This window comes from Myotis myotis, unplaced genomic scaffold (assembly GCF_014108235.1).
Source record: "Myotis myotis isolate mMyoMyo1 unplaced genomic scaffold, mMyoMyo1.p scaffold_m19_p_2, whole genome shotgun sequence".
In the NCBI taxonomy this organism is placed as follows: Eukaryota; Metazoa; Chordata; class Mammalia; order Chiroptera; family Vespertilionidae; genus Myotis; species Myotis myotis.
Window position 1 is genome coordinate 49547091 of NW_023416324.1, and position 25529 is coordinate 49572619.

The 25529-nt window shown below is 38.4% G+C and overlaps 1 protein-coding gene across 4 annotated transcripts in view; it reads left to right on the forward strand.

The window, feature by feature from the left end:
- The window catches only part of LRRC7 (leucine rich repeat containing 7), a 479490-nt gene that overhangs the window by 425326 nt on the left and 28635 nt on the right, over positions 1–25529 (forward strand). For all 4 annotated transcript variants that reach the window (XM_036352078.1, XM_036352079.1, XM_036352082.1 and 1 more), the window contains 2 exons: positions 11080–11301; positions 17945–18037. In XM_036352078.1, coding sequence (XP_036207971.1) covers positions 11080–11301; positions 17945–18037 — 315 coding nt within the window. The remainder of the gene's footprint in view (positions 1–11079; positions 11302–17944; positions 18038–25529) is intronic.

The following is a 25529-nucleotide window of genomic DNA, read 5'->3' on the forward strand; positions in this document are numbered from 1 at the left end:
AACCCCAAGAAATCCGAGGCATTTCTATACACCAATAGTGAACTTTCAGAAAGAGAGATTATAAAAACAATCCCGTTTACCATCGCACCAAAAAAATTAAGCTACCTAGGAATAAACTTAACTAAAGAGGTAAAAGACCTCTACTCAGAAAACTACAGGACGTTGAAAAAAGATATAGAGGAAGACATAAACAGATGGAAGAACATACCGTGTTCATGGATTGGTAGAATCAACATCATTAAAATGTCCATACTACCCAAAGCAATCTATAAATTCAACGCACTTCCCATTAAAATACCAACGGCATACTTCAGAGATCTAGAACGAACTCTCCAAAAATTCATCTGGAATAAAAAAAGACCTCGAATAGCTGCAGCAATCCTGAAAAAGACCAAAGTAGGTGGGATCTCAATACCAGATATCAAGATGTATTACAAAGCCACTGTTCTCAAAACTGCCTGGTACTGGCACAAGAATAGGCATATAGATCAATGGAATAGAATAGAGAGCCCAGAAATCGGCCCGAACCAATATGCTCAATTAATATTTGACAAAGGAGGCAAGAACATACAATGGAGCCAAGATAGTCTCTTCAATAAATGGTGCTGGGAAAATTGGACAGATATATGCAAGAAAATGAAATTAGACCACCAACTTACACCATACACAAAAATAAACTCAAAATGGATAAAGGACTTAAATGTACGACAGGAAACTATAAAAATTCTAGAAGAATCCAAAGGCAACAAAATCTCAGACATATGCCGAAGCAATTTCTTCACTGATACAGCTCCTAGGGCACTTGAAACTAAAGAGAAAATGAACAAATGGGACTACATCAAAATAAAAAGCTTCTGCACAGCAAAAGAAACCATCAACAAAACAACGAGAAAACCCACTGTGTGGGAAAACATATTTGCCAATGTCATATCCGATAAGGGCCTAATCTCCAAAATTTATAGGGAACTCATACAACTTAACAAAAGGAAGATAAACAATCCAATCAAAAAATGGGCAAAGGACCTAAATAGACACCTTTCAAAAGAGGACATTCAGAAAGCCAAGAGACATATGAAAACATGCTCAAGGTCACTAATCATCCGAGAGATGCAAATCAAAACAACAATGAGGTACCATCTCACACCTGTCAGACTGGCTATCATCAACAAATCAACAAACGACAAGTGCTGGAGAGGATGTGGAGAAAAAGGAACACTTGTGCACTGCTGGTGGGAATGCAGACTGGTGCAGCCACTATGGAAGACAGTATGGAGTTTCCTTAAAAAACTGAAAATGGAACTCCCATTTGACCCTGTGATCCCACTTCTAGGAATATATCCCAAGAAACCAGAAACACCAATCAGAAAGGATATATGCACCCCTATGTTCATAGCAGCACAATTCACCATAGCTAAGATCTGGAAACAGCCTAAGTGCCCATCAGTAGATGAATGGATTAGAAAACTGTGGTACATCTACACGATGGAATACTATGCTGCTCTAAAAAGGAAGGAACTCTTACCATTTGCAACGTCATGGATGGAACTGGAGAGCATTATGCTAAGTGAAATAAGCCAGTCAATGAAGGAAAAATACCACATGATCTCACTCATTCATGGATAATAGAGACCATTATAAACTTTTGAACAATAATAGATACAGAGGCAGAGCTCCCTCAAACAGATTGTCAAACTGCAGCAGGAAGGCCGGGGAGGGTTGCGGGGCAGGAGGTAGGGGGGTAAGAGATCAACTAAAGGACTTGTATGCATGCATAGAAGCATAACCAGTGGACATAAGACATGGAGGGATAGGGGAGGCTAGGGGACTGTCTAGGGCGGGGGGATAAAATGGACACATATGTAATACCCTTTGTAATACTTTAAGCAATAAAAAAAAAAAAAAAAAAAAAAAAAAAAAAAAAGATTGCATAACTAAAAAATGACAGAGCAAAGTATAAAACCCAGGTTTGTCTGACTCCAAAGACTGTGTTACCTGTACTGCTCTATTAAACTTTTTAATTAACTCCCAGCATTTCTATAACACTTCACTCCTATAATTTTGTCACTTCAAGAATGTCATGCAAATAAAAGTACATAGTATCATACAATAACTGTTGGGATTGGCTTTTTTTAACTCAGTATACTTCAGGTTGCTGTGTATATCCACAGTTTCTTCCTTTTTGTTGCTGATTAGTATTCCAAGGTATGGATGTATCACAATTGTTTTAACCACTCACCCATTGAAGGAAGCCTAGATTTCTAGTTTGGGGCTATTATGGAGAAACTTTCTCTAAACACTCATGGACAGATTTTTGCATGAACTTAAGTCTTTCTAAGTCTCTGGGATAAATGCCCAGGAATGTAATTGCTGGATCATATGGTACTTATATGTTTAGTTATTTTTGTTGTTGTTTTATCTTAGTTTTGTTTTTTTAATATATTTTTATTGATTTCATAGAGGAAGGGAGAGGGAGAGATAGAAGCATCAATGATGAAAAAGAATCATTGATTGGCTGCCTCCTGCATGCCCCCTACTGGGAATTGAGCCCACAACCCGGGCATGTGCCCTTGACCAGAATCAAATGCAGGCCAATGCTCTATGACTGAGCCAAACCAACTAGGGCTGCATGTTTAGTTTTTTGTTTGTGTATTTGTTTGTTTATTTTTAAGGAATTGCCAAATATTTTTCAAAAGTGGCTCTACCATTTTACATTTCCTGCAGCAGACTGTGAGTGATCCAGTTTCTCATCATTTTCAGCATTTGTTGTTGTCACTATGTTTGCTTTTAGTCATTCTGATAAATGAGTAGTAATATCTCATTGGGGTTTTAATTTGAAATTCTCTAATAGCTAACAATGTTAAACATCTTTTCATGTGCTTATTTGCTGCCATCTGTATATCCACTTTGGTGAAATATCTCTTTGTGTCTTTTGACCATTATTCTAAATGAATTGTTTAATCTCTTACTATCGAGTTTTGAGAGGTTTTCTTTTAATATATTCTAGATACTGTCTTTTGTCAAATATATGGTTTGCTAATATGCTCTCAAACTTTATAGCTTGTTGTCTTGTCCTCCTAACATTTTACATTTAAATCTATGATCTATTTTGAGTTAGTGTTTATGTAAGATGTAGAGACATAGGTCACAGTTCATTTATATTGTCTATCGATGTCCCATTGTGCCAGTACCATTTGTTGAAAAGGCTCTCTTTCATCCATTGAATTGCTTTTGCACCTTTGCCAAAAATCTTTTCTTGGAGGTCTATTTATGGGTCCTCTGATTCATTCCATTTATCTATATGTCTGTCCCTCTGCCAATATCACACATAATAATCGTGAAATCAGTCTGATTCTTCTTACTTTATTCTTCTTTTTCAAAATTGTATTAGCTATTCTAGCTTCATTGGCTTTTTTTGGTGATTATGATTATCTTTATTTAAATGTGAAAGATAGATTTTCTTTTCTTTATTGATTAAGGTATTCCATATGTGTCCTTATACCATTACCCCCCATGCCCCCCACTCATGCCCTCACACCCCTGGTGTCTGTGTCCATTGGTTATGCTTATATGCATGCATACAAGTCCTTTGGTTGATCTCTCCCCCTTATTCCCACCCTCCCCTACCTTCCCTCTGAGGTTTGATGGTCTGATCGATGCTTCTCTGTCTCTAGATCTGTTTTTGTTCATCAGTTTATGTTGTTCATTATATTCCACAAATGAGTGAGATCATGTGATATTTATCTTTCTCTGGCTTATTTCGCTTAGCATAATGCTCCCAGTTCCATCCATGCTGTTGCAAATGGTAAGAATTCCTTCTTTTTTACAGCAGCATAGCATTCCATTGTGTAGATGTACCACAGTTTTTTTAATCCATTCATCTACTGATGAGCACTTAGGCTGTTTCCAAATCTTAGCTATGGTAAACTGTGCTGCTATGAATATAGGGGTACATATATCCTTTCTGATTGGTGATTCTAGTTTCTTGGGATATATTCCTAGAAGTGGGATTACTGGATCAAATGGGAGTTCCATTTTTAGTTTTTTGAGGAAACTCCATACTGTTCTCCACAGTGGCTGCACCAGTCTGCATTCCCACCAGCAGTGCATGAGGGTTCCTTTTTCTTTGCATCCTCGCCAGCACTTGTCATTTGTTAGTTTGTTGATGATAGCCATTCTGACAGGTGTGAGATGGTACCTCATTGTCGTTTTGATTTGCATCTCTCAGATGATTAGTGACTTTGAGCATGTTTTCATATGTCTCTTGGCCTTCCTTATGTCTTCTTTCAAAAAGTATCCATTTAGGTCCATTGCCCATTTTTTGATTGTGTTGTTTATCTTACTTTTGTTAAGTTGTATGTGTTCTTTTTATAAAGTTTAGAATAGAATATACATATAAAGATATATACACTAAGTGGCCGGATTATTATGACCACCCCATCAGTACTTCGTTGGGCCACCTTTTGCCTTCAATACTGCGGCGATTCTTCTTGGCATTGACTCCACAAGGTGATGAAAGGTGATGCGAGGAATCTGACACCATGCCTGATGAATAGCACTGTCCAATTCTGTGAGATTTGATGGTTGTGGAACCAGCTGCCTGATGGCTCTTTTAACTTTGTCCCACAAATGCTCAATTGGATTGAGATCTGGTGATTGTGGGGGCCACCTAAGCAAGGTAAAGTCTCCCTAATGTTCTTGAAACCACTCCAACACATTACAAGCACCATGGCATGGTTCATTGTCTTGTTGAAAGAAGCCATCTCCATTGGAATACGCCATCAACATGTAGGATGAACTTGATCAGCAATGATACTTAGGTATGTTGTGCTATTCAGACATTTATAATGATCTAGCCCTCTAGCAACTTCAGTGCGAAATTATAGCTAATTTGCCTACAAACATCAGGTGCAGGTGGTCATAATAATCTGGCCACTCAGTGTATATACACACACACACACACACACACACATATCTTTCTAGGGTTTTGATAGAAATTTGTTAAACCTGTGTATCAATTTAGAAAGAATTGACATCTTTACTGTGTTGTCTTCCAACCCATAAATATGTCTCTCCATTTATTTGTGTTTGATATCTTTCTTCCGGATTGTGTAGTTCTCAGCATATAAATCTTATACAAGCTTTGTTTGATTTATACCTAAATATTTTACTTTTTTTGAGTTACTGTGCATGGTATTGCATTTAAATTTTGGTGTCTGCATTTCATTGTTAACATACATAAACACACCTGTAACCTTGCTGAATTCATTTGTTAATTCTAGGAATTTTTTTGGTGATTCTTTTGGGTTTTCTATGTAGACAATCAGGTAACCTGTAAATAAGGACATTTAATTTCTTCCTCTCCGTCTGTATGCCTGTCATTGCCTTCTCTTGCCTTATTCTGCTGACTAGAACTTCCAGAATTATGCTGAATAAGAGTGGTGAGTGTGGACATCTGTGCCTTGTGCTTGATCTTGGGGAAGAAGGATCCACTTTTTTCCCATAAGTTTTAAGTTAGCTTTATGGTTTTGGTAGATGTTCTTTATCAGGTAGAGGAAGTGCAACTCCATTTCTATATTTCTGAGTTTTTATCACAAATGGATGCTAAATTTTGTCAAATATATTCTACTTCCATTTTTCTTCTGTAGCCCATTAACATGTGCACTGCAGTTGTTGATTTTCAAATATTGAACATGCTTTGTATCACTGGAATAAACTCCACTTGGGCATGGAGTTCAAATATTGCTAAATTTCATTTGCCAACATTTTGTTAAGGATTTTTGTATTTATATTCATAAATGGTAGTGCTCTATAGTTTTCTTTCTTCCTTTTTTTTTTCTTACTGTCCTTATCAGGTGTTGTTATTGAGGTAATATTACCAGCTTCATGAAATAAAGTGGACGTGTCCCCTCCTCTTCTATTATCTGAAAGAGAGAGTGTAGAATTGGTGTTAATTCTTATTTAAATGTTTGGTAAAATTCTCCTGTGTAACCGTCTGTACCTGGAGATATCTTTCCTGGGGATTTTTAAATTACATATTCCAATCTTGATGGTTGCAGGGCTTTTCAAATTATCTATTTCATATTGGGTGAGTTACAATAGTTTGTGCTTTTAAAGTGGCCCATTTCATATAAGTTGTCAAATTTGTGCGTAGCGTTATTTGAAGTATTACTTTATTACCCTTATGATGTTTGCAGGATCTGTAGTAATATTCCTGATTTTGCTAATTTGTGTTTTCTTTTTTCTTTCTTATTCAATCTTGCTAGAAGTGATCTTTCCAAAGAATCAGATTTTTGTTTCTTTTTGTTTCTTTTCTGTTACTCATTTTCAATTTCATTGATCTCTGATATTATTATTATTTTCTTCTTTCTTCTTGCTTGGGGTTTATTTGGCTTCTCTTTTTCTAGGCTCTTGAGATAGGATTTTAATTATTGATTTGAGGGGAAAAAAACATGTATTATTATTGCTAGGTGGAAATTAATGTTCTAAGTTCCCAGATGGCCTCCACTGGTACCTCGGGGAAGGTAGCCTCATTACTAGACCCTCTCTAACCATCCTACTGGGAAAGTAGAAGGGTGCCTCATTACTGCTGGGTGGGAGAGTAAGTCCTTGCTCCTTGTGCTCTCCAGTGACACCATGGCGGTTGGGGAGGGGCTCCCTGCTGGCCAAAGGGGATGAATGCAGTGGCCTTCTCTGATAGTACACCAGCAGGAGTGCTGGTGTGCCTTGTTGCATCCTTATGAGGGTAGAAGTGTAAGATCCCCACTTGGACTTTGTGGGACTACAGTGTTTTCCCACTGGTTATATATAGTAGGGCTGTCACCATCAAAGTTTTCTGTCCCTTTTTTCTGGTCTTTTGGCTAGACAGGGTAGGGTTTTGCTGAGGCTTTTCTTATCTGTACCTTCACGCATTTTCAGGTTACCTGCTTCTTCAGCTCCAAGTCCGGGATATATGACACAAAAATAAAACTCAATGAATTCACCACTATGCATTTACTTGGTCCCTATGTCCCTAGCTGATCTGCTGTCTTCTGTCTACTTTCCAGAATTTTCTTATATTTGTTTCTATATAATGTCCAGAGTTTTTTATTTTTCTTCATGGAGAGAATAAAGTATGCCTACTCAATCTACCAGGAAGCAGAAGTCCTACTGCCTCAATTTTTAAAACTTAACCTGCATGTTAAAAAGGAGAACAGACAGAATACATGATGTAGATAGAAAGGGACAGGGCTTTTTGTTGTTGTTTTACAAAATTACTATAACTAACTCATTTCAATGAGTGCTGCTGATATCTTGAAATCAATGACTGAATTATCCTTTATAGATGATTCTGTGTGTTGAAATTGCTCCCAAACATTTTTGGACTCTTTTGGACGTAATTTTAGAAGTTGATTGTGTCCAGTTGCATATTCTCAGTGGCATAAATTGTCATCCTTTGAGGCTGTGTTTGACTTTTGGAAGGAACCCTAAAATGGTTAGAGTCAAGATAGGTGGTAAGACAAATGACCAAATTGGGTAATACACTTCTCAGTCTAACACCGTTTTCTAAGAGAACAGTGTAAACCAAAGTATTGTTGTCATGAGAAAGTCATTTCTTTTATATCATACAAAACCTCCCACACACTTTAAAGGTAGCAAAATCAACATTTCTTTTCTGTGGTGTTGACAGTAATGTTTCCTTGGGTCCAATGGATATTGGAGTTTTTCCTTGTAAACATACACTTTGACAGTATTTTGTTCAGGTCAACTTGAAAACACCACGTTCCATCACTATTCTCCTCAAATACATGTTATTTTGTCCAACTTCCCCTTGAAAATTCAAAACAAATGTCAAATCTTCTCTATTTCTTTTTATCATTCAAAATGTGTAGCACAGGCTTTACAGAAACCTTTTTGTTCAAACTTCCCTTCAGTATGAGTCAGTGTTCTCATAGCTAACCCCTCTGCCTGAATAAATGCCAGCTCTGACATTTTCTGCATTTTCATCAGTCCTTTGTACTTCACCGTGAGCACCTTATTACCTTTCTTAAGCCCTCGTGTCAGTCAGAAAAACTTCCTCATCACCGTCTCTCCACACCGTAATTGTTCTTTTAGATATCTTGTGTCCTGTATGTCTGTTTAACTTCACACAAAACTTAGTGTTAATTCTTTGCTTTCTATAGCTGTCATTCCCATCCTCTGCAATGTATAGTCCAAACACAGACTGAAAAAAACTGCTGCTGATGCGAACAGAAACGTTACAGATGTTTCCTCCAAGCTCACGTTGTATTTTTCCAAGCCATATAAGAACACGAGCTCCATCACTTCATAATCATAGAAAGATTGCTAAGTGCACAGAGCATCAGCCTATTTGCTTAACTATACAGCTCTAAGTCCCATACATAGGATCTAAAATAAGTGATATACCTAAATCAGTAAGTAGGAATGGCCCTTTGGCAAATTAAAGAGCTGCTAAAGATTTTAATATATTCATCCTCAACAACCTGATCCTCTGTTCCTTTACATGGCTCCTTTTCAATTCACTATGATAGTCATAGTCAGACAGCCTGTGTTCAGATCCTGGTCCTGCCAGTTTACCAGTTGGCAGATGACTTGGGAAAGTTACTTAACCCCTCCAAGCCTCAGTTTTCTCCTCAATATAATTGGAGAATAATAATAATTATCTCTAATGCTATTACAAGGATCAAAGGAGATAATACATGTAAGTTTTAGCACATTGCTTGGCACCTAGTGTTTGGATGACAGCTATTATTTATGAAATGCCAGTCATTAAAGATGGCAAGTAGGATACGGTGTTTGCCCTCAAGTTCCAAATCAAAACAAAATTCTGAGCTCAAACTGTCCCATCAGAAGGAAAAAATAAACCAAAAAAAAATCTAAAGACTATTACAGTTCTATAATATATAGAATTAATTTTGTACCCATGGATAGACCATTACCAGAATATTCTAATCAATGAAGTGATTGTTAAGGGGTCATTATTGATTTTCTCAGGCAGATTACATGTTTTGGAACTCTAGCTATATGCTATATCTCTCTAAGTTTTTCTGGGTGTTAAAAATGCTTTGTCTATGTGATCACTTCCTGTGTGTCCACTGACTCACACACTGACTGAAGATCCATGAATATTATGCTAGTGGAGGTGAGAAGCAGGTATAAATGTAAAACCAATGGACTGTTCAGAAGCCAGGCCAGTAAGCCTAAGCCAGCCTATACTCCAAGCTCCTCGAACTCCAGGAAATACTTTTCTCTAACTAACTCAGCATGCCAGTGACTTAGCAGCTCACACTGTGATACTGTGTTTATCATGGCTTTTCTCTCCTCCCATACAAGAGAACGTGAAATTCCACAGAAGTAGGAGAGAATTCAATTTGCAATAAGGAAAAACTTGACCAGAGGGGTGTTCAGTCTTCTAGGATGGCTGAAAAGGGAATAGATTTCATCAAGAAATACACATTTGCCCTCTACGTGGTTATCTTAGTTGTGTTGGTGCTGTAGTGTTGTGGTCGCTGGTTAATTGTGTTGGCCAGTGCTGGATTGCTAACTGTTTTTCACTATGCTGGAATAGCCTGAAACTTTTTTTTCCCATCTTTTCCTCAAGATTCTCATACTAAATATCTTTGCTGGTTTTTGATGTAAAAAACTGTACATGATACCAAGACAACCAGTTAAACACCTAAAAAAATATAATCAAATGGTTATTTCCTTTGCTCTACATATGGCCAAATAATAATTTTTGAGTATTTTCTTCGCTCAATTACCTCTTGTTTGGAATCAAGAAATATGCCTTTCATCTCCTTCAAATGATTTTCCATGGTCACTGTCATTTCCTGATGTCTCTTAAAAAATAAAATGAACCTCTTCATTGACTACTTGCTTAAAATTATTCTTTTATTCCTCCAACCTGACCTTTTCATAGTAATCAAAATCTTGATTAGGCAGGAAAATTCACAGGCTTTCTTAGCTAATGAATTCTAAGATGAAATTCATTTTTGAGTTCCAAATTACCCAACCTTAAAAGATCAACAAGAAAGAAAATGAATTCGTGAAGTAAACCCTCAGATCCTTCCATAATGATGAGTGAGGTGCCAACCACAGCACTATACTAATACATATGCTTAAAAGTATTTATGATAAGCTTTCCTTTCTCATGTTAAACTTCCATGTTAAGCCCTACCTGATATTAAAAGACATATTCTCGATTACCAGCTCATAAACAGATCTGGTTGCTTGGTAGAAAAAATATCAGGTAGAGTGACTGAAGGAGCTGATGCTAGGAAGAAGGTGAGAAAATAGGAGTGAACAAAGGAGCAGAGGTTCGCACCGTATCATTCAAAGATGAGAGACCGGAGTGAGCATGCCCTCCGGCCTCCATAACTGCCTTTAAGGACTAAGAAATGATCGCTTTACTGATGAATCTCTGAAAGCTCAACATGAGGTGATCTCCTTACAGAGTTCACTCTGAAGACCTTTCCAGATCTAGTGCCTCCACAGACTATCGGTACTCACAGGAATTTATCTCATGATTAATTTTTAATGTAACTTAAAGATTCCCAAAACCATACTGTTGATTCCATTTTATTTTATTTTTGAATGTCAAAACACAATTTTTTTAGTTTTCTTTAAGTAATACTCTTGATTTAAAAAATGCGGAAAATCAATAAATATTGACTATACTCATGTAAGCAATATCACTAAGCACTTGTGGCATAAAGGTTCCATATAGTACATCTCTCTCCCTGGGATATTTCAAAATAAAATGCCGTATGAAACCTGACTTTATTTTTAAGTAGTGACTTCTTTTTCTTGGACTGAATTTTGTTCCCTTAAAATTGGAGTTAAAATAAACTTTGGCAAACCACCAGCTGACTGCGAATGTATTTAATGCAACCTTGCTCCAATATTAACATTTTCACAAACCATAGTAGGCGGCCCCTTGCTGTCTTTTCATTATCTTTTCCAGCCATGGCTGCAAGCCCAAATGATGCCACTTTACCCAAGAGGTATCTGTACGTGTTTTCTACTTTAATCACATCCTTTCAACACCACGAATCGTCATCTGACAGATTATCTTCTCCACAGGCAGGCAGCCATATCCAGACCTTGATGGGGTCCCAAAGCCTTCAGCATCGTAGCCGGGAGCAGCAGCCATATGAGGGAAATATAAACAAAGTGACCATCCAGCAGTTCCAGTCACCATTGCCTATTCAGATCCCCTCTTCACAGGCCACCCGGGGACCTCAGCCTGGACGGTGCTTAATTCAAACTAAAGGGCAAAGGAGTATGGATGGCTATCCAGAGCAGGTGAGAAGAGATTTCACAATTGATGAATTTTCAGGAAATCCCAATGAATCCATGGTTTGTCTTCCCTCGTTAATGTAGTCTGGGACACATTAATGCTGTCACCATGTTGAGTAGAGTGCAACACACTATTTTATCATTATTTTTAGTGGTTAAAGACACCTACCTATAGGAATTGATGGTTGGTAAAATGCCCATTTTACATAAAGCAAAACTGATGGATCGGAACAGTTTTTCTGATTTATCCTACACCCTCTTCTCCCCACTCCCCACTCCACTTTAACTCTACAGCACAGCATTGGGATCTCACAAAGAGCTTCAGTGGACTAGGTGTGGTTACCAAGGCCTCTGGTGAAATTGACTGTGTGAAACATAAACTGTATATTCCTCTCTATTTGTGGCATCGTTTTTTATTTTTTTATTTTTTTTAAATATATTTTATTGATTTTTCACAGAGAGGAAGGGAGAGGGATAGAGAGTTAGAAACATGGATGAGATGAGAAACAGCAATCAGCTGCCTCCTGCACACTCCCCACTGGGGACGTGCCCGCAACCAAGGTACATGCCCTTGACTGGAATGGAACCTGGGACCCTTGAGTCCGCAGGCCGACTCTCTCCACGGAGCCAAACCGGTTAGGGCGGCATCGTTTTTTAAAAGTCCTATCTTCTGACTGTTGAATAGTACAGAGATAAAGTTTGCTATGAAGAAAATTAAAAACAACAGAAGGGAAACATTTCTGAAATGCTCCAAAAGATACTGATAAATGCCATGTAGCACAAAAAGAATTGCTGCTCTTCCGACCTATCTAAAAGTAGAATTTGCTTTTCCATTATAAAGACCTGTTTTCTTCCTCAGGACCGGAACACGGAATAAGATTTCACCTACTTAGTTACATTAAGCTTAAAAAATAAGACATCAAGATCTTAATGTTCATATAAAATTAATGTATCTTTTTTTGATAATTCAGATAATTAGGCAAAGCTGATTTTGCCCACTGACTTCACTAAATCTTTAATATGGTATATAAAGGTTTCACTTTATTATTAACTCAAAGCTTCACATATTATCCACCTTATTTTCTGAATGTATCAGACAAGATTATCTTCATTTTCTAGTTTTTCCCTTTCTGTTGTTAAGAGCCATTTATTATTTGGATCTCAATGGTCTAGACAGGTCCTCTATTTCTTAATACCCTCTTAAAGCTGAGATTATGTATTAATCATTCTCTGAATTATAGATATTTTTAAAAATAATTTTTTCTCTATCCCGCCTTGATCTAGGCCAAGTGTTTGATTTAAGGGAAAATATATCAGACTGGTGCCTTTAATGAGGTAATGATGTGAGGCTTTTAATTCTTCAGAGATTCTAAAAAGTTAATGAAGTTTTAAATTATGCTTTATTAAAGACATCTAGAAGGTTAAAAATTGCTCATATCTTCTCCCTCACAAATATTATAACCTCAGCTTCATTCTCTGACTTGGTTAGTCCTAATAGCAGCTATGTGTTTGTTTTCTGTGAGAATCAATGCATTTAAAAATTCACTGAAACAATAAAGATTTATATTTTTAAAAATTCATCGAGATCAATGCCCTCTATTTTCACCTACCTTGAATAGTAAGTTTAGTATTAGCGTGCACTTACTCTGAACACTCTAAATTTAAAGACTATTTTTACATTATCCCTCCAATAACACAAACATTGTATAGTTTGACTAATGAGAGGATTATTAGTTTTAAAGTTTATGTGTTTGTTCCAGTTATTTATTTGGCAGGGAGGGGAGGAAGGGAGAAGGAGAGAGAGAAAAACATCCATGTGAGAGGGAAGCATCTACCGGCTGCCTCCTGCATGCCCCCTGCTGGAGATTGAGTCCAAAACCCAGGCATGTGCCCTGACCTGGAATTGAACCAGCAACATTTTGGTGCATGGGACCAAACCAACTGAACCACACCAGCCAGGGTATTGCTTATTAAATGTAAAACATCATGATTCAGAGTTTGTATTTAGAATCCCTTGCAAGTGTTTTGACTCACCCCCTCTAGAAATATCAGGTGCCTTTCAAACTGAGAAGTAAACACTGAAACATTCTATAGAAGGCACTTAAGTATGAAAAAAGCCCTGCACTTAGAAGAGCCCCACATTTGGTTTAATGCTCTGCTGTCTCCAACTTTTAATGCTTAATAATCTTTGAACAAAGAGCCTCACATTTACATTTTGCACCAGGACCCAACAATTATAGAGCTGATACTGCTTATACGTACTCTTTCATTTAATCCTCACAATAATCTTATTTTCTTTTTACAAATGAATAATCCAGGGTACAGAGAAAATAAGTAACTTGTGAAAAATATAATTGGTCACGCTGTAATTTTAACCCAGGTGTACCTAACCCAAAGCCCAAATTCTTTGTCCAAACCTTCCTATTAAGTTAGCAACAAACCCAGCCAGTGTGCCCCAATGGCTGAGTGTCGACCTATGAACAAGGAGATCATGGTTCAATTCCCAGACAGGGCACATGCCTGGGTTTCAGGCTGGATCCCCACTGGGGGGCATGCAGGAGGCAGCCAGCCAAAGATTCTCTCTCATCATTGATGTTTCTATCTCTCGCTCCCTCTGCCTTCCTCTATAAAATTAATTTTTAAAAACATATTTAAAAATAAAATAAATTAGTGCATGATCTAAGATACTGCCTTTGTGTCACAGATCAGAAGTTTCAAGTGAAGTCACATGATGAAAACAGACTCTGAAAGAAGCAAATGCACCACTGACTGCCAGCTGCTGCTTATATCTTCATTCATTGTTTTAATATCTTAGTGAAAAACTGAAATGCTGACTCTCACTAAATAAGCTACTTATTAGCCTCCTAGATCTGACTTTTTGCTAGAACACTGCATTTCCCCTTTGATAATTCTCTTCAGTTTCTGACTGCTTCTTGGCTGTGAGATATTCTCTCATCTTTTCATGGCCCCTTTGGGCCTTCCCAGGCAGGTGGAACTCTTTATATGTGAGATGAATACTCTCTCTGACATGCTTTATGGGACACAACAGTCACAACACAACCTATTAGCCATACCACAATATGCCCAAGGGTAGTCTGGCTTCAGATAAGAATTTATGGTTGTCACATTTATAAAATCACAGTGTCATCTTTATTATTTCTAATATTAAAAAATATATTGAGGCAGTTCTTCATCTACTTGGCACATGTGAAATTTATTTCCTTAGATTTTTAGTGCCTTCCAGATTGACAATAATATAAAATGGATATAGTCACTACCTTGCAGGAGAAGGACTAGGAAGTATTCGCAACAATTTACTTTATAAGTAAATATGTTGCATAAGTTTCCTTTCAGGTTTATAGTGTCCTGGGGAAATATACCTTCTATATATTACATTGTGCAATATAAAATTTTTATATTAGAAAGAAATAACCTAAATCTTAAATAATTTAATTAGAAATGCACAGAAATATGGGAAAACACAAAGATAGTATATTTAAATCATGTAAGTTCCATTCTTCTCATTTTCTAATCTATATACTAGTAATAAAAGCTTAAGCGATCATTACGGCGGAACGGCCAGAACGACTGGTCGCTATGATGCACACTGACCACCAGGGGGCAAATGCTCAATGCAGGAGCTACCCCCTGGCGGGCAGTGCACTCAGTCAGAGCCAGGCTCAGGGCTGGCAAGCACAGCTGCCATGGCGGGAGCCTCTCCCGACTGCGCAGCAGCACTACTGAGAGGCAGCAGCGGGCGCAGCAGGCAGAATGAGCGCGAGAGGCATGGCACCTGGCCCGAATCCAGGCTCCTCTCTGGCCACCTGCCACTTGGTGCACTGCTACAACCCCCAAGGGATTCCAGACTGCAAGAGGGATGTCCGACTGCTGGCAAAGGCCTGATCCTGGTGCCGTTCTCTGTAGAAGGCAGTCAGTCTGAACAACTCAGTGACTCAGGGAAGTGCAGGGAACTCGGGTGAGCCTGCCTCCACACTTGACTCACCCACTCGATGGTGTTCATAGGACAGACCCTGTGTCCCAGCCCGCGCACATGCAGCAGCTGCTGAAGCTCAAGCAGCAGGCCATGCAGCTGCAGAAGGCCATTCAGCCACAAGCCGGCAGTCGGACATTGCCCGAGGTGTCCCAGACTACAAGAGGGCACAGGCCAGGCTGAGGGAGATCCCTCCCCTGCACGAATTTTGTGCACCGGGCCTCTAGTTAACCAATAACCACCCAAAAAGGAATACAGGGTAAACTGGTATATTGAATAAAGCTAAAATATTCCTTGGAGCTGCATCAAGTTATCATATGCTCATATTTACAGACTGTGAGCCTTATAAATACAAAACTGTTATAAACTGTACTTTCTATCACAGCGTGATAACCAGTTTTTGAGAAATCTAGCTCAATTCAAGGAAAAGCTGTAATTAAACGTATCTTTAAAATAAAAATCTTAGAGAGTACTTCTGGCAATTGCAGTTTCCCATAATTTAGAAACTATTCATTACTGACTCTACCATAAAAGTTACATTAGCAGATAGTTTTTGCCTTTGTGTTGCAAGTGAACTGTGTAATACTTAAATGTTCCATTCATTATTATGAAATATGACAGTGAATTAAGAATAGTTCCATTAAATGGCCAAGCCTAATTGACCTAGCTCCTAAAGACTCACAATATGCTGATTAAGTCAGGAATAAGGCTCAAATTTGCCTTGAACCATCTAAGAGTTAGCAATTAAAGATACCTCAAAAATAAAAATATAGAGAGCATTTTGGGCATTTGCATTTGCCCATAAGCAAATTAATAGGCTATGCAAGATTGCTGGGGGAAACATCAAACTACTTAAGAAAATAAACATTTCCAATCATCTTTAAGAAAGAGTTTTCTTAACAGTATGGAGTTTCCTCAAAAAAGTTAAAAATGGAACTCCCATTTGACCCAGTGATCCCACTTCTAGGAATGTATCCCAAGAAACCAGTAACACCAGTCAGAAAGGATATATGCACCCCTGTGTTCATAGCAGCACAATTCACCATAGCTAAGATTTGGAAATAGCCTAAGTGCCCATCAGCAGATGAATGGATTAAAGAACTATGGCACATCTACACAATGGAATACTATGCTGCTCTAAAAAAGAAGGAACTTTTACCATTTGCAGTAGCATGGATGGAACTGGAGCATTATGCTAAGCAAAATAAGCCAGTCAGAGAAAGCTAAATATCACATGATCTCACTCATATGTGAGATATAATGATCAACATAAACTGATGAACAAAAATAGATACAGAGGCAAGGGTCAGAGGAGGGGGAGAGGTAGAGATCAACCAAAAAACTTGTATGCATGCATATTAGCATAACCAACAGACAGAGAAACTGAGGCAGTAGGGGCTTGTGCTCAGGGGTGGGAGTGGCCGGGGGGCTGTCAATCAGGGAAAAAGGAGACATATGGAAAACTTTAAACAAACAAACAAATAAATAAATAAATAAATATATATATATAAATAAATAAATAGTTTTCTTTCTTTACGCAACCAAAGTTTTTGCCAACTGTGGGTTCTATGTCTTTCAGTCATCTGGGGGCCCCAATCTCATTACTCATAGAAAACTAGCATTTTCACTACAGACCACACGCACATCCCCAACCCATGATCAGCAAGAATTCCTAAGTTTGTTATACAGTAGTTTTTGTAGATCATTCCTGGTACTCATTTCCCTCCAATGGAATTCTTGATCTACATTCTTTGTATCAATTCTTATAGTGACTGTCATCCTTACTACAGTCTTATCTCAAGGTGGACCTGCTCCCAATGCCATCATTTCCCCATAGCTCTATGAAACACAAGGATCTTGTGTTTAACAGACTTTCATTGATGGTTTTGGGTTTGGGAAGGTAATGTAGCACAGAATACTAAACTATTAGCCCTCCAGTCCTAGATATTTCTTGACTATTCCCTGTCACAAGTCGTTTCTCCGCGTTCTTGACCTCTTTCTTTTTCAGTGTTCTCTTTCTCCAAGACCCCTAATAGCTTTGCCAGAAACTGCTGCTAAATCCAAAACTCTTTTTACTGAGTATTTCCTTTTTTCTTTGTTTAACCCAAACTCAAGCTATGGCCAAAAGTTCTCCCCTTTCTCAAGCTAAAAGTCCCACTGTTTCTAAACAAAGGAATTATCTACCAAGAAGATGAATTGTACTACTCACCTAGGAAGTGGTAGCAACTTAAAGAGCCATCTTTTCCCCTAACTCTGCATTTGCAAATTTTCTTTTACTTACTTATACATCCTTTCAAATTAGTTAGAATATGTGTGCATTTAAAGTAGATAATTTAAATAATTCACAATCTTTTTGTTATAAGGCTTTTAATTTTTAAAAGCTGTTAATCAAAATTTAGTCTTGCACACAGTAATGAATGAATACTTACTAATGTTTGCTTGCCAGGGAATTTCAAGCTAGTTTCATTCATAACTGATGCCTATAGAAGCACTAAATACTATTTTGTCAGAGTTTATACCTGTCTTGTGTACCAAGTTAATATAAACTGTCACTGAGAACTTAAGTAAAATGTGAATTTTTCCTACTGGGATGCAGTTATTTGAAGATATTTAGTTTTTATTTGCATTTGATTACCTTTTTATATCTTTTTTACATAGTTTTGTGTGCGAATAGAAAAGAATCCTGGCCTCGGATTTAGCATCAGTGGTGGAATTAGCGGACAAGGAAATCCATTTAAACCTTCTGACAAGGTAAGAAGTGAATTTCTTATTGACAATTTTAATTAGAAAAACAGTCTTTTACTGCAGGGAACAAAAAAAAAGGTTGGAAAAAATGTTAAGATTTTTACTGTGCTTTAATAAGCTAGCTAACTATAAAGCCAATTAGAAACTTTTTCAACCCTGGGAAAAAGAATTCACTGCAGTGCTTGACAAATCCTAAGGATAAAAATACATTAATGCAAGCATTCTCTTAGAAAGGAAACTTGTTTTTGCCTTTTGTTTTGTTCACAATTGTATATATTTATAAAGAAAGTTATTCAGGCAATTTCTAATCAGTTGTGTCCAAATGTTTATTTGTAAGCCACTTACTTAAGAAGATGTTTTCTCATAGGAACAGAATAATTAAATTATGATTCAATGCCAGGGCCAGTTGACTGACATCTCTTTAATTCATCATGTTTGTAAAGTATTTCACTGATAGAATCATAGAACTTTAAACCACAGAAAATAAAAATTCTGTGAGAAAATCAGAGTTAGCATGGAAGAGGAATCTGGTCCTCCTCTGGTGCTTACCCCTGTTTGTCAAACCACAGGTAAAGTTTGGCCACCATCCCCCATGCTAACCACAGTCATTGCCTGAACATCCGACGTGCTGCCCATGCTCACATCTGGTCTGTCTGGTCCCATTGTGGACCACCTGACATTTTATTTTAAAATGTTTATCCTAAGCCACATAACCTGTCCTGCTACCATCATTGTTTAATACTCTCAGCTTTGAATCAATTAGTAATTATAATTTGATGATAATTGAAACTATTTGCCTTTGACCTAATCAAATTTAATTGCATTAAGTGGCATCAGAAAACTTTAGGGTGATGAAGAAAGCCAGAAATTAAATGTGAATACAACTTCCACAGGCTCTCTATCTACTTATAAGTTACGACCTGGTACAGATCCTTTCTACTCAGCATTTAAAACAATAACCCATGAGCCCTAACTGGTTTGGCTCAGTGGATAGAGCGTCAGCCTGCAGACTCAAGGGTCCCAGGTTCGATTCCGGCCAAGGGCATGTACCTTGGTTGCAGGCACATCCCCAGTAGGGGGTGTGCAGGAGGCAGCTGAGTGATGTTTCTCTCTCATCAATGTTTCTAACTCTCTATCCTTCTCCCTTCCTCTCTCTCTAAAAAAAAAAAAAAAAAAAAAAAAAAAAAAAAAAAAAATCAATAAAATATATTTTTAAAAAAAGTAACCCACACATCAATTTCTGATCATAAGACCTGCTTCTGAAAAATCTCTGATGTCCTTACTCTGGAGATTTCTGTAGCCTTAAACAGGGCTCTTAATTCCTTATTTTCCTCCACTTCTTCCCAATCTTGCTTCCCACCACTCTTTTTTAAATATTTTTAATTGAGTTCAGGGAGGAAGATGAGAGAGAGGGAGAGAGAGAGAGAGAGAGAGAGAGAGAGAGAGAAACATCAATGATGATAGAAAATCATTGATTGACTGCTTCCTGCATGCCCCCCGGTGGCGATTGAGTCTGCAACCCAGGCACATGCCCTGACCAGGAATCAAACCATGACCTCCTGGTTTATGGGTCAATGCTCAACTACTGAGCCACACTGGCCCGGCTCTACCATTCTTTATGTCCTTCCTTTCTTTTCTGGAGGAATAAAAAGAGGGGGAGGAAGAGGTTGGACCAAAGGAAGACACTATACACATTAGGATGGAAGAGACTGGAAGGAAATCCTCAGTGGCCATAGATGGGCGCTCCTTTGGTCAGCTGGTTGGAGCAGCTATCCTATATAATAAAAGGCTAATATGCAAATTGTCCCCTTGTCTGGAAATTTGACTGGAAATTCAACCAGGAGTTTGACCAGGGATGGGGCCAGCCGGCCAACCACCCATGGCCCCTCCCCCCAGCCAGTCCCCCGCAGCCCCTCCCCCCAGCCAGCCCCACCCCCAATCGGCCCCCCAACTCCAATCGAGGGTGGGGCAGGCTTGCCAATTGCCCACAGCCCCTCCCCCTGGCTGGCCTGGCCCAATCAGCCCCAATTGGGGTCGGTCAGTTGGCCCCCACCCATGCACAAATTTGTGCACTGGGCCTCTAGTCTATATATATAAAAGCCTAAGTGACAGAATGACCAAACGACCAGTGGACCGGTTGCTATGACACACACTGACCACCAGGGGACAGATGCTCAATGCACAGGATTGGGCTCCCTCCAGTCTGGATCAGGCCTGTGGGATTGGGCCAAAATCGGCTATCCGACATCCCCTGGTCCTGGATTGCAAGAGGGCGCAGGCCAGGCCGAGGAACCCCAGCAGTGCACAAATACGAGCACTGGGCCTCTAGTTTATGTATAAGAATGTGTATGAGGCAGCCCTAAATATTTAGGGGAATGTCAGTTACAAAAGTCTGTGCATGAGCATTTTTATTTTGGAATGCTGTTGAGGAAAACCATCAACTTGATAGATTTTAAATATTCATGGTTTAGTACAGGGGTGGGCAAACTTTTTGTGAGTGTGTGCCAAAACCAGCAAAATCTCTGACTCAAAATTCTTCTGCGTGCCAACCCTAATTTTTTGAGAACATGTTACGCCTACTTGATAGCTCTTAAGGTGTACATATGTGAAGAACTGAAGACATAATAAAATTCATTCGAGCGACAAAAACACAGTGTGTGATGATGAAAAATACATTTATTTTTTAATGTATACATGTACACTGATAGTCCGACAGAAACCTTTATGACTCCGTCTGATATTATCAGTGGGACTTTTGCTGCTGCATCACTGATGACAGAGATTTTACATCAGGTTTATATTTCGTGACCTTCAGAGATATGCACGAGCTACTACTTTCATCCGTCAGGCTACTCCTGTTAGAGACTTAACAAAATTCATCACTGAGAACAAAGATTCACAAGCGTATGTGGATGAAACCAAAACACTGGTCGGATCTAGGAAGGCAGGGAGAGTTAAGGCAGAGGCATAGAAATTGCTCTTCCCTTCTCTCGTCAATCCATGTCTATGGTCTTTAACCCTTTGATTGCCAACCAATACCCTAGGAGCTATGCTAAAATTGCCAAGGCATTTTTGCTGATTTTACAGCAGTCTAGGAAAAAAATTATGAATCGCAAGTAAATGAAGTTACATATTCAAAAACTTAAGGAAACCTTTACTACATTGACATATTTAGCAATATCATCATCACTAATAAAAGCAGACTTAGAACTGGACGCCATTTCGAAGCTTTGATAGCACTCCCGGCACTTTTGGCAAAAGTCAGGAGCACGATCACGCTCCCTGGCACTCTAGGGGTTAAGATAACTTGTTATGTAAAATTATTTATTTATCTAAGATGCACCTACACTGAATTTATCTGAAAAATAAAAAAGTCGATATTAAGAAAAAAATTGTAAATGGAAGATTGTAAGAGAGGGTTTCACGTGCCAGCAAAAGTTACTGGCGTGCCATATTTGGCATGCGTGCCAGGGGTTGCCCACCCCTGGTTTAGTAGGACCACCTGTTTACTGAATTTTAATAAATTATTAATATACCTTAAAGGGGATGGATAGGGTCTACTAGGAGAAGGAGGAAAAGGGGGAGAATGGAAGATATCTATAATACTATCAACAATAAAAAATATTTTTTAAAAATATATATATATAATCTTAAGATAAAAAGTATGAAAGTTCAAAATTATTAGAAACATAACAGTATTTTTAAAAGCCTCAAATAATTATCTTCTTCTTCTTAACCCCTCTTTTGATCTTTGGTTTTACATGTCCTCCATGAGTTCTTTCAATGAAAAGTTAGTAACCTTGTCATTCTTAAGATAGTTGAAAGTAAAAGGACATGTTTTTCTCTTCCTTTTGCACCAGCATAAACATCTTTCAATACAGTGTTAGAAGTCACAAGGTAATAAATATTTTTAAATTAAGGATGAACAGATTGCTAAATTGTCAAGATGTCTAAATGCTACTACCTTTCTACTGTTATTTTCAACTGAAGGAAACAGTAGATGTGAGGCTTTCAAATAATTGCCTGTAATTCTTCCATTATGAGGAATCTCAACACTTTATAACTATTACTTTAGTTTCTCATTTGTAACATTTTGATGGCTCTAGTGAGACTGAACTATTTCGATAATTTTATAATTTGCTCTTTTAGTTAAATGTAACACATATAGAGCTTGAATTGTATAATGTGTCCATTGAAATATTTTCCCTCAAAAGCACTTTGCTTTTCCTGATTACTCTCTAAAACACTTCACAATCTGAAAAGTGAATCTCTATTATTGCAAAATTGGTCATTAAAAGTTCCAAATCAACAGAAGACTCTCAAAACTGCTCTTAATTTATTGACTACTTTGATGTCATGCCAAACACATAGTAGATACTTACTTCAAAGTGTTCAGAGGATTGCCCTGGCCAGTGTGGTTCAGTTGGTTCAATTCCTGGTCAGGGCAAATACCTGGATTGAGGTTTTGATCCCCGGTCAAGGTGGAGGCAAATAATCAGTGTTTCTCTCACACATTGGTGTTTCTCTCTCTCCCTCTCCCTTACTCTCTCTCTAAAATCCGTAGGAACATTAAAAAAAAAAAAAAAAAGAATATACCAAGCAGTAAGAAAATGAACTTTAAAAATATCTCTCTCTGAAGAAAAAGAAAAAAAAAAAACATTGTTTTTTCAGGAGTTGGCTAATTTACAGCTGAGAATGAGAGAAACAAATTAAACAGATATTTAAATTCAACAGATACTACCTGACTTGGAGGTGGATCCTTTGTAAGAAGTCCTAGTCATGCAAAAGTTTAAATTTAATATGAGCCATACTCCCTTCCAATAAAGAAGTCATGGATTAGAAATATCCCCAGAAGCAGCTATGTTATTTTACTTACTGTTCACGAATGTTTGAATGTTTTGTAATGCCACTCAAAATCTAAGTATCCATGATATCTGAATTTCTTAGAGGCATTAGGACTTTCTCTACTAATGTAGCCAAATAGATTTGTTCCATTATCTACATTATGATTGATGGAAACCACTGTTTCAGCCCAATGCCGAGGGTCATTGTGAGATAGCACACAAATGACTACCTGGCATATAGCCAAATAAGGAAAGCATGAAGTTGTCATCCCAAAAGGCGGGGAGTGTGGGACTACAGCAAAAGTGAGCTGTGTTGTTCAATCTGGCAGAACTCCCAATTTATATTCTGTAGTAGCATTAAGATTCTTGTAGAAAAACCTTTGGGACAGCCCAAAAGTTAACTGAGGCTTTAGGGAGAATTCAGGATTAAGCCTATACGGGCACTGTTTTGAGCCCGACTGAGAGCTTTAGAACAGCACCTGATCTTGCAAACCTAACTTCTCTTAAAGAACCCAAAGTAGTACTAGCCAAGTATTGTCTCCTCCGGTTAAAGGGATGAAGCACAATTAGTCCTGTAGTTCATATCATTGTCAAAACAATGTTTAGTAGTTGAACAACCCAATTCACTCATCATGGAATTCATTATTTTGACTTGGAAAGAGAAAACTGGTTAAAACTGGCCCTCCCTAATGCTTGCCTCTGCCCTCCCACTAAAGTGAATGGAAGCCATGGTGAAGTTTATTATTACGGAGAAGCATTGCTGTCGAGATAGCAAGCTACTAAAGAGAGGTGAAAGATTTTGATCCAACAAATATGATGATAGCAATCAAAGTAATAAAAATAATAACCTTTTATTAAGTGTCTACTATATTAGGTTCTTCATATACATGAAGTTATCTTATCCTCATAACAACTTGTGTTAGTTGAGTGTTATTATTCTTCCTTTTTCTGAAGCCCAGAGGGGTTAATTAAGTTGTGCAAGATGATTTAGCTGATCAGACAAGATTTGAACCCAAATTGATCTGACTCCAAACCCTTTTCCATTAATACGCACTATGAAAAGAAGTAATAGCTGCTAGATGTCTGCCTGTGGCAATAATTTTTAACTTTTTTAATTTACCCAGATAACATTTAGGATATGTCTCAATAATATAAAGTATGTAATAAAAATATGATTCACTTTTTTTCCCTTTCTGCCCCCAAAGTTGTTCTATGTTAGGGGAGGCGGGAAATGCATTTTATCTCCTGTCTCTGGCTTCCAAAAATCACTGGTAGGCAAAATATAGAATCTACATATTTCTACTAGGCAAGATGATGCTGCAAAGCTTTAATTTTGTAGTTTTTATTTGTCTAAAGTTAGTTTCCCTAAATGGGGATATTTTGTGCAAGTGGTTAACTGAAATGGCTGTCCAGTGAAATCTCTAAGGGACTGAGGGAAGTAAGATAGGGCAGAGGAAGAAACTAAGCCAAGATCTAGGTTGAGTGGAAGCTTGATCATACAGAGTGCTCTTGAGCACGCTGATACTACAGCATCTTCTCACCTTTTGTACCATGGTATCAGTCAGCCATTGGCTGCGAGCCACTCCCAGCCAGGAGGGTACAGCCTGCCAAGCATTTCCCAACAAGGAGACTCCAGGCTGAGGGTAATTTTCAAGAGAAGTGTCAGATGTGTGCTGTGGGCAGCACCTGCAGGATGAGAGCAGCAGTCTGATAAAGGGAATCTGGCAGGTCACCAAAAGTGTCCATAACAGTATTACCAAAACAATAGATTTTTTCCATCTTTCAGACTAAATTACTTTAGTACCAGGGATTCTGATTTGCTTCTGTCTATGAGAAGTACTGCCCTCGAGCCTGAGAGCTTTCAACAATGGCATGTAACCAAGAGGGATCGCCAAAGCAAAAGATGTTTCAGTGAGACTATGTCAGAATTGTTTTTGTAGCGAGACCCATTTAAATATGCTTTTAGCCCTAGCTGGTTTGAGCATCAACCCTCAGACTGAAGGGTTCTGGGTTCGATTCTGGTCAAGGGCATGTACTTCAGTTGCATGCTCAATCCCCAGACCTGGTCAAGGCTTGTACAGGAGGCAATCAATCCATGTTTCTCTCTCACATTGATGTTTCTCTTGCTGTGTGTCTCCCCCACCCTTCCACTCTCCTAAAAATCAATGGAAAAATATCCTTGAGTGAGGATTTAATTAATAAATAAATAAATTTGCTTTTAAATTCTTGTAATTTTTCTGATTAAATTTTTTTCTTTTTAAAAAAAGACTGCTATATTCTACAGAGTCCAAGTCTCTCTAAGAGATAGTAATCACTAACTGAACCAAATCCTTTGTTCTTTTTTAACTAAAGGAAATTATTTTAAAAACTAGAGGCTCAGTGCATAAAATTTGTGCACTGGGGGGGGGGGCATTCCCTCAGCCCAGCCTGTGCCCTCTCACAGTCTGAGAGCCCTCGGGGGATGTCCAACTGCCGACTTAGGCCCATTCCCCATAGAGAGTGGGCCTAAGCCGGCAGTCAGACATCCTTAGCGCTGCCGCGAAGGCGGGAGAGGCTCCTGCCACCTCTGCTGTGCTTGCCAGCCATGAGCCTGGCTTCTGGCTGAGCGGCACTCCCCCTGTGGGGGCGCACTGACCACTGGGGGCAGCTACTGC